This window comes from Apis dorsata, unplaced genomic scaffold, assembly GCF_000469605.1.
Source record: "Apis dorsata unplaced genomic scaffold, Apis dorsata 1.3 scaffold_376, whole genome shotgun sequence".
Classification (NCBI taxonomy): Eukaryota; Metazoa; Arthropoda; class Insecta; order Hymenoptera; family Apidae; genus Apis; species Apis dorsata.
Window position 1 is genome coordinate 97,328 of NW_006263639.1, and position 10,347 is coordinate 107,674.

Sequence of the window (10,347 nt, forward strand, 5' to 3'; positions counted from 1 at the left end):
TGTTTTTTGATCACTCGAGTACGAGCACGTGCCACTCTGTTCACGACCAATAATCTTCACAGAACCTATGCGCTGGCTCTTCTTTGGGCTCGTTGGAAGGCAACCTTTTTTCATTACACTTTCTGCATGTCTTTTTTTCACTGTCTTTTCTATTTCTGTCACGCTCTTTTTTATCTTTCTTTCGTGATCGCAAAACGCATGGGGCACGAATACAATCGACTTTCCATTTCGAACATAAATGAAAATAAATACAAGAAAAAAGAATTATTAAATATTCATATATTATGTACACATGTTTGTAAATTTGTAATTTTCTTTTGTAAAAATATAACGTCAACCGAAGTAAAATATCGAAAGTAAAGATATACGTACCCCGTGCAATTTCCAATTGCGAATTTTCGGTAATGTAGGCTAGTAGTACGTATTTATGATTAATTAAATTTCGTATTCGTCAAACTAGTCGTTAGAAGCGGGTACTTGATATATATCTATATATACATATATATATTATTATTCGCCTATCCACGATATATATATCTATATATCTTTCGGTCTTCCGCCAACATGCTCTCATCCATAACCTCACAATCTCCCGCCCAATTTGCGCCTTTTCTTCTTCCGAGAGTTCTACTTGTTTCACGCCACAATTGAACGACTATCTTATATATTTAATGACACGTTATATATACACACATTTACATACCACTTGATCTATATACACACACATATATATATATCTATATATATATTATATTGTCGCACGCGTTAATGCGTGGCCGGTATTTGCCGTCTTGTAAAACGTTGGAACTCCCACTCACAGTATCTCGCTTGTGCAGCGTTTTTCACCACCGTAAAAAGTAGAACCCGCCAAACAATACACCCCAAAAAATACATAAAACCTTAAACTCTCGACACGTCGATGCGCGGCGTACCGACGTAGATCGTATTACCGTTGGAGCTCTCACTCTTTCTTACATCCGGTGTTTGTCGCAATTTAGACGATGCACACAATTAGTGGTGATTTCGTTTCAGCCGTAGCTAGATATACAGAATCTCGATAGATGCTTCATTCTGCACTGTGTACCTTTTTTTTTTCTCTCTACTTTTTTTCTTTTTTTTTTTTATTTTTTCTTTTTCGTATGTCTCCTTTTTGGGCTACGTATGTACGTTTATGGTGTATCGAACGAACGCTTTTACATTGATGATCCTTTAGTAGAAGCAGAGAACAGAACCGTCATTTAATTTATTCCAAATGATTTTAGATAATCGGTCGAACAAGTTTTGCACGTCGCGAACGTCTCGCATCGACACGTGACCCTCCACTTCCATACTTGAACCTCACCCACGAACCTTCATTCACTTTGATCTTAATGTCTCTATCACTTTTTCATTACGTAAATTTAATCATTTTTTTTTTCTTTTTCCACCATGTATAACGGATACTCAAGATTTATCAAAATTTCTGTCGCGAATTGTAAATTTTGTTGCGCATGTAAATAATTAATATTTCTTATAAATAATTTTCGAATTAATTAAATTAATTAAAAAGAGAAAAAAAGAAATAGAATGAAAAAAAAAGGAACGATGATTCCTCGTCGACGACAAGCGTCATCGTTTAACGTTCTTTTTGTTACTTTCACTTTTGTACAGTGTATATTTCTATCTCATTTTGTACATATATACATATCTCGATAATGCGTCTACAACGATGCAACGCCGTCGACGAGTTCGTCCTTTGACCGCGCTTTTTACGACTCTTTCACGACGTACCTGTCTCTAAATCGCTAACGACCAGTAAAAATAACATAGACCGCGAGTAACGCGACGGACTTCTCTAAAGCTGTCCACTCTGGTTTTCAGTACCTCCACGATGGATCGTAGAGCCTACGGATGTTAGCGTTGAAAGAAACAAGCATGTCGCTTTGCACTGTCAAGCGCAAGGTGTGCCCACCCCTACAATTGTATGGAAAAAAGCCACGGGTAAAAAATTTGTTATATCAAATAAAAATATCAAATAATATAAAGAATTGTTTAAAAGAATAAGAATTAAAGAACAATTCGAATTTAAAATATATTTAATATAATATAAATATAAATATATTTAAATATTTTATATAAATGATTGTAATTAATATTATTATTAATATGATAATTATCATGTATCATATCATAAATAATATCATTTTAGAAATTTAGTTTCAATTGCAAACAATTATTAATTATATATTAATTATATATTAATTCGTTACTACTTTAATTAATAATAATTAATTAAAAAATTACATTTGCAATAACTTACAATATTAATATATAAATGACTGGCACAAAGAAGTTTTTCTTTAGTTTGACAAAGATATATTCTAATTATAGTAGTTTGAATATACATAATAAAGCAATAATAAAAAAAATAAAAAATTGAATTGATATAATATATCGCATCAAATTATGAATTATTATATTGTCTATTTTAAAACTTTTTATCTTAAAATTTTTGAAAATGCAAATCACATAAACTAATATTAAAATTATTTTTTTTAATTGGAAGAACAAATTATATTTATCAAAAAGAATATTAAATATTTATTTAAAATAGAAAAAATATATCATAGTTATTTTTATGAAAATTAATCAATCTAATAATAATCAAATATTTCTATTTTCATAAAATACAATATTAATTTCATCAAAAATATTTATGTATATTTTCAATAATTATAAAACAAAAAATTTTGATTCTTCATTCTGAAAGATTTCGTAATTCTATTTGCTAATTCTGTTAAAGAATAAAGTTCAATAAATAATTTTCCTTCTTTTCGTAATTTTTAAAAACTTTCTAGAATTTTGTAATGCTCTTTATTTAAATTTTTCTTATCTTAATAAAAATTTCATTAACTCAAGAAGTAAAGTTTTCATTAATTCAAAGTAAAGTTTTATTAAAAGTGCATCATAATATAATGTATATAACATAATAAATATCTTTCAACTTCTATAAATTTTTATATAAAATAAATTTTTAAATGCAAGAAATATAGTTAACTTAAATTCTTTCAAGCTTTTATTATAACAACATTTATATTTTTATGTTTTATATTTCGTATTTCATGATTGAAAATTTTTCTTTATCTGAACAAAATAGGAAGCAAATCCGGAGAGTACGAGGAGTTACGAGAAAGAGCGTACACGAAAATCCTCAGTAATGGTACGCTGCTATTGCAACATGTGAAGGAAGACAGAGAAGGATTTTACCTCTGTCAAGCGAGTAATGGCATTGGAAGTGGAATTGGCAAAGTAGTTCAGTTAAAAGTAAACTGTGAGTATCTCTTTGTTAAACGTAAAAATTGAATAACCATTTAACAATAGTCGCTTCTTTTTCAAACAATAAATTCTTAATCGTAACAAAGTCAACGCAAAATTTACTAGAATTTCTCATTTTAATTTCGTATTAGCTTCTCCATATTTCGCGGCTCCATCGAGACTTGTCACTGTGAAGAAGGGTGACACTGCAACTTTGCATTGCGAAGTACACGGTGACACACCGGTCACCGTCACTTGGCTGAAAGGCGGAAAAATTGAGTTAAATCCCTCGACAAACTATCGGTAAAACTGAAATTAGCTTGAGCACTGTTGAATGAAACTCTCTGAAATTGTTAGAATCTTGTTTTCCAATGTTTAATAGAAAAATGTTATTTTGAAGTTTAATTAACTTTTCATCAAATTTTGATTAACTTTATTTATTTTTTGTTGTTATTTAGTGATAAGTGTTTGTGTTAGACAGAAAATTAAACTTATAAAAATTTGAATTCTAATTATTTTTTATATGATTGACTACCTCTTATTATTTTATTATTGTACTATGAATATTGTAAATAAATATTTTACAATTATTTTATTACGTGCAAAGAGTTACAGTGAAACGTGAGGTAACACCAGATGGTGTAATAGCACAATTACAAATTTCTTCGGCCGAAGCGTCCGATAGCGGCGCCTATTTCTGTCAGGCGAGCAATCTTTATGGTCGTGATCAACAATTGGTGCAACTCCTCGTACAAGGTACAATATTTTATCGAGAATGAATATATCTATAAAAATATTTGTAAAAAAAAAAAAAAGCAAACTATTTTATTCGAATCTAGAGCCACCACAACCGCCAAATTCTTTAGAAACAGCTATGGTTGCCAGTCGAAGTATTAATGTAAAATGGCAACATAAATCGCAAGACACCACCGAAGTGACTAAGTACATTTTACAATACAAAGAAGGCGATGGTGATTATTTTATATCTTAGAGAAAAAAATATATTAATAAAAAAAAAATACAAGTAGAATTACGATTATAATTAATTTAATACTTATTAAATAACTTGTAATAAAATAGCTGGAATATGGCAACAACAAGAATTCACTGGGCCACCTCTGCCATATGCTGCTCTAATAGATGAATTGAAACCGGCAACTAGATACACTATACGCGTAATAGCTGAAGGACCAGCAGGTAGATCAGTACCCTCGGCAGAACTGATTGTCAGAACAGAGCCACAAAGACCGGCTGGACCCCCGATTAATCTTGAAGCTAGGGCTTTGTCCTCCTCTGAAATTTTAATCACTTGGTCACCACCATTGCCTGAACTCCGACACGGTGACATTCAAGGATTCAATGTTGGCTATAGAGAAACAAGGTAGGAATGTCAAAGCAGAATAATCAATTTTGTGCCTATAGTTACCATATCTGGAATGAAATTCATTAGTCAGCTTCCAATATTTGTAAATTGTTTATATAAATATAATTAATTAATTATAAATATGTATTTATTAAATATTTAATAAAAAAGTTATATATGATAACAATAATTATATAAAATGATATATAATGATATATTCTATAGAATGATACATTTAAAAGAGGCCATTTAATGTCTCTATTTATTTGGTATTAGAAAAAAAATATATCAGATCAAAAAAATATATCATTTCATTTTAAAAACCTTTAAAAATTAACCATATCTACGTATCTACGTAAAATTATTTATATAAATTATATATTCTTCAATATTATAGAAGTTAAATGTAATACATTGTTTTTTATCTTTAACAACTGAAATATTCACATTTTTTTATGTGCTTCATTTTATATGCACATACAGAATTTTTTAAAAAAACAATAAATTATTTTAAATTAATTTTTATCATTTACGAATATTTGATATCGTGAGTAAGTTTCTTTACAACACATTGAATGTAAATAGAGATTGATTTAGAAGCAGAAAATTGTCAATGTAAAATAATATTTAAAGATACATAATGATATATAATGATCTATAATATGGAGTTGTAAGTTTTATAATGAAAGAAAAACACATCGCATTTATTAAAAAGAAGAATTTTTTATTTCGTTTGGATTTATGAAGTAATCTTTGTTGATATTAAATAATAATTTTGATATTTTTCAGTTTCACAAATTTCTGAATCAATCGTTCAATGAAAAAATTCATTCATGATATCGAATGTTTCTCGATGATAAAAATCGAAAGAATTAATTTCTGTTGAAAATTTATATTGATTGGACATTTTTTGCCCAATAATTATATAATTATATAAATCCTTAAAGTCTCTCTTTCTTTTAAATTAAATATTTCATAATTTATTTAATTTGTGAAACTGTTAAACTTTGTTGTTAATTTAATTATAAAATACTTTGAAATATGTTGAACTGTTCAAGTTTAGAACTCCATTACGTTATCAATCTTCTTTCAGCTCGTCAAATCCCTCGTATAACTTCAGTTCCGTGTCCGGAGACGGAGAAGAAGGGGGTGCAGAACTTCGGCTAACAGGACTTCGACCTTATACAAAGTACACTTTGGTGGTTCAAGCGTATAATCAAGTTGGTTCTGGGCCACTTTCCGAACCTTTGCTCACACAAACAATGGAAGATGGTAAATAATGTTCTTAAAAACGCAAAACATCAGAAATTTTCTTAATAAATTATATATAATTATTTAGTTCCCAGTATACCACCTGAAGATGTAAGATGTGCTGCATTAACTTCGCAATCCCTTCAAGTTTCTTGGCAACCACCGCCTAACACACACAGCAATGGTATTATTCAAGGATATAAATTACACTATGAACCTATCTTGGCGGATATGTGGCGCAGCGTCGATGAAATGGAAGTAAGCATAAAAAAGCATTATGATATCTTAAGAAATATCTTAAGAATTTCTTCGATGCTTTTTAATTTTTGTTTTAGGTTCGTAAAACTAGCGCTTTAACCACTGTTCTTACGGGTTTAAGGAAATATACAAATTATACTATTCAAGTATTAGCTTTCACTAGAGTTGGGGATGGGGTACCTACGACCGTAACGTATTGCCAAACGGAAGAAGATGGTAAACTTTTTCACAAGCTAATCGAGAATTGATATGAATAAAAATTTAATAATTAAGATATTTTCAATTTCTTCGTGTAGTGCCAGGTAGCCCAGCAGATATAAAGGTGGTGGTTAGTTCACCACAGGCACTTTTTATCTCTTGGCTTCCACCTTTAGAACCAAATGGAATTATTACAAAATACAATTTGTATACGAGGTAAAAACAATTATGTTAATTTATATAAAATTTATTAATATAAAGTATATATTATAGTACAATTATTAAAAAATATATATATATAAAATCAATAGAGTCGTGGATGGTCGAGAAGAACTGAATCATGGTAAAAGAACACTGTCAGCAAAAAATACCTATTTTGAAGCGACTGATTTACAACAACACGTAGAATATCAATTTTGGGTGACCGGTAGCACCCGTGTAGGTGAAGGTCAAAGTTCCAAAGTAGCTGCACAAGTACCAACCAATCGAGTACCAGCAAGAATTACATCTTTTGGTGGCCACGTAGTGCGACCATGGAGAGGATCTGCTACCCTGGCTTGCAACGCAGTTGGAGATCCTACCAGAGAGTGGTATAAAGGTCAGGGGGAACAAATTCGCACAGATTCAACGAGAAATATACAAATTTTGCCATCTGGAGAACTCATGTTGTCAAATTTACAATCACAAGATGGTGGAAATTATACTTGTCAAGTGGAAAATGCTCAAGGCAATGACAAATTGCATTACACTTTGACCGTACAAGGTAAATTTAATTCTGGAAACATAATACTATTTCAATTTTCTTCCAATCCAACAATGTTTCCATTATTCAAACCAGTGTTGGAAATTATTTTTGTAAAACTTTGTTCAAAATTTTCGCGTTTTGCTTTATAACGCTTTCTCCATTTTTTTTTTTTTTTTTTAGCATTAATGATGATAGTTTTTTTTTCTCGAATTTTATGAAACAATAAAACGTAATTTTATTTACGCGTTGTTTTTTAAAAAAAATAATAGAAAACATTTTTCAAAAAATGTGATAATTTTGTGAAAGATAATTTGTGAAAATATTAAAAACATTGCTATAAGCAAACGACTTATCATAGACTCGTAAAATTTAACTTGTTCATAAATAAGACTATATAATATTTGCATTCTTTGCTGGATCACGATATTGTTGAAATAATAATAAAAGAATCATTCTATGAATTTTATTGATAATACAAATTTTTAAAAAATTTTTAATATAATATAAGAATAATCCTTTTTATTCATAGTGCCACCTAGCGCACCTGTTCTTTATGTAACGAGTTCTACATCGAGTAGTATTTTATTACATTGGAAATCTGGGCACAATGGTGGTGCTTCACTCACAGGATATACATTGCATTATCGAACAGCGCATGGGAATTTAGACGAATTACAATTATCTCGTCATGCTACAAGTCATGAATTAAAGGTATAAGATTTTAAATAAAAGATTTTCAAAATTTAATGTTCCAATTAACATATTTTGTTTAAAACTTATCAATATTGAGGTAGATCAATAATTCAGTGCTTTACTGATTGTTAGGGTCTCTTATGTGGCAATACATATCAATTGTACTTAACATCTCACAATAAAATTGGAAGCAGCCCATCGTCACCAGTTCTCTCAGTTAGAACTCAAGGACAAGCACCAGGAATACCACCTGCCGCAACGTTCCTTAGTCCAAACTCGACCACATTAGTTCTTAGACTTCACGTGTGGCCAGATAATGGTTGTCCAATACTCTATTTCACAATTCAGTATAGACCCATCAACGAATTTCATTGGACATTGGTGTCGAACAGCGTGAAAATGCAACGACGATTTATTGTGACAAATTTACAACCAAGTTCTGTTTATCAACTAAAAGTTGAAACTCACAATGTAGCTGGTAGCAATCAAGCGGAGTTCACGTTCGTAACATTGACAAAGGAAGGCGGTAAGCTTAGTGATATAGCTATTCTTCTTCCAAATTGAAACCGAATCTCGTGTGAATTTTAAATAATATGACAAATTTTTCTTTTTTTTTATAAATTTTTATAATTTCAATGATTATTTCTCAATCATCTCAAACAGTTAATTTATCGATGAAGAATAATAGCATGTAATAGTTGATGAAAACTAAACTTAGAATAATTAAAGAAGATCAACTTAATCAATCTGGTGAAAATATTCAAATTGAAAGAATTATATCCAAAAGCACTGTGTTCCTGAAACTTTGCAGAACCTCCACCTCCAGAACTATCAAAACGTGGAATTGCTTCGACCGTACCATTTTATGCGGATGTGAAAGTGATGCTGCCTCTGATTGTTGCCACTGTTGCCTTAGTTATTGCTGTTGTGATCGTAGCTCTTCGCTGGCGAAGCAGTAAGTTATTTTAAATCTGAATTAATTATTAAATATCGTTAATAGTTTATATTTAAAAGGTTAATAGTTAATATTTAAAAGGTCTAGCTAATTTAAGGTTCACAAAATAATAATATTTATATCGCTATTTTGAAGTAAATATTAATATTTAAAAAACATAATAAAATAAATTATTATAATTATTATAATTAAATTAAAATTACTATAATATTTAATCATTTTTATTTTAACAATACAATATTTATATTCGCCTATCTTATTCGTCGAATTCAATATTCATATTTTTTTGTACAAGAAAACGTTTCAATATTCGTCCAAAAATCCAATATCCAGTTGTCAAAAGTTTCTTGCTGAATAATTGACTTTCTGCTATCACAATAAAAGTTTTTCAATAAAAGTTAAATTTTGTTTAAAATTTTATTCATTCGATCTCGAACTAGAAGTTGAAAATCAATTATTTCTCTTCAATTTTTGAATAAAGCAATATTTGTTTATTTTTCAGGAATGTATTAATGACGAATATAGATTATTCCATTCTATTATTTTATCTCGTTTAGTCCAATCTATCTGATCTTGTATACCTTTGTACATTAGGATATCTTGGGGATAGAATGCAGCGACCCATGAAGGAATCACAGGAGAATCAACAAAATGCGGAAACCCAAAGGGAACGTTATTACGCGACAATTCACAAGGTGGCTTTACAACAAGCGGCGAATACGGGTGGAGGGCCCGACAAGATTCCAGGTGAACCTTTGTTACGATACGGACGACAGCCAGGTTTGGTACTATAATTGTTGTTCAGGTAAAAGTCGCACGCGTAGCGCTGTCCATTCGAAGGGACAGTTAGCGATCGATTACAGTTCACAAACGAAGATGGATCATTTCCACATCTTTCTTTCATCATTCTACACCATCGTCTACTTTCTTTGTGCACTTCATTGCGAACGATGTTGAATCTTTCATTTATTCTTCACCATATTTCGTTCATTTTATCATGCATCGCTTTTACCTTTGCTCTAATCATCCTCTATAATTCTATAGGATCATACCCCCTTAGGACGCCATGTTCATTTTTTGAATAATTAACGAGGAGAACTCATTAAGAAAATATACAAATATATTTATAAATATATTTTCTGATATAGAGTATAATATAATTTATCCTTTAACAGATAAAAATATATTATGATACATATATTTGTAAAAAGACATCTTTACATTCATAATTTAATTATTAATTTATTCTATTCTATAATTTTAAGTATACTATTTTGTTCTACTTTTAAATTTTAATTCTTAGAAATATTTTCAATTCTATTACAAAAATATTAATTTAAATAATATTCTCTTTAAAATATAAGAGTTCTCCTCATCGATCATAGTTGAGCATTAAAAATTAGAAAATAAAAGTAATGAAATGAAAAAAGGATTATTCATTGTGATAAAGTGAAAAATTAATAGTCGCATAAAAAATTCATCCCGACGCGATTTGAAAGGTAGGCAATGCCTCTGATGGGTTACAGAGACAGCGGAGGACATCTCGCCGTACGCTACGTTCCAGCTTTCGGAAGGTGGCGGGGGAAGCCT

At 30.1% G+C, this 10,347-nt stretch overlaps 1 protein-coding gene across 2 annotated transcripts in view; it reads left to right on the forward strand.

The window, feature by feature from the left end:
• The window catches only part of LOC102675052 (Down syndrome cell adhesion molecule-like protein Dscam2), a 70,837-nt gene that overhangs the window by 55,977 nt on the left and 4,513 nt on the right, over positions 1 to 10,347 (forward strand). Inside the window, exons 13-28 of one of the 2 annotated variants that reach the window (XM_031511980.1) lie at positions 1,861 to 1,980; positions 3,137 to 3,310; positions 3,447 to 3,597; positions 3,902 to 4,050; positions 4,134 to 4,265; positions 4,375 to 4,675; positions 5,751 to 5,929; positions 5,997 to 6,166; positions 6,244 to 6,382; positions 6,463 to 6,580; positions 6,676 to 7,127; positions 7,639 to 7,820; positions 7,935 to 8,328; positions 8,614 to 8,757; positions 9,352 to 9,504; positions 10,284 to 10,341. In XM_031511980.1, coding sequence (XP_031367840.1) covers positions 1,861 to 1,980; positions 3,137 to 3,310; positions 3,447 to 3,597; positions 3,902 to 4,050; positions 4,134 to 4,265; positions 4,375 to 4,675; positions 5,751 to 5,929; positions 5,997 to 6,166; positions 6,244 to 6,382; positions 6,463 to 6,580; positions 6,676 to 7,127; positions 7,639 to 7,820; positions 7,935 to 8,328; positions 8,614 to 8,757; positions 9,352 to 9,504; positions 10,284 to 10,341 — 3,016 coding nt within the window. Of the gene's footprint in view, positions 1 to 1,860; positions 1,981 to 3,136; positions 3,311 to 3,446; positions 3,598 to 3,901; positions 4,051 to 4,133; positions 4,266 to 4,374; positions 4,676 to 5,750; positions 5,930 to 5,996; positions 6,167 to 6,243; positions 6,383 to 6,462; positions 6,581 to 6,675; positions 7,128 to 7,638; positions 7,821 to 7,934; positions 8,329 to 8,613; positions 8,758 to 9,351; positions 10,171 to 10,283; positions 10,342 to 10,347 lie in introns of those variants that run through there. The other variant, XM_031511978.1, reaches the window with a different exon arrangement.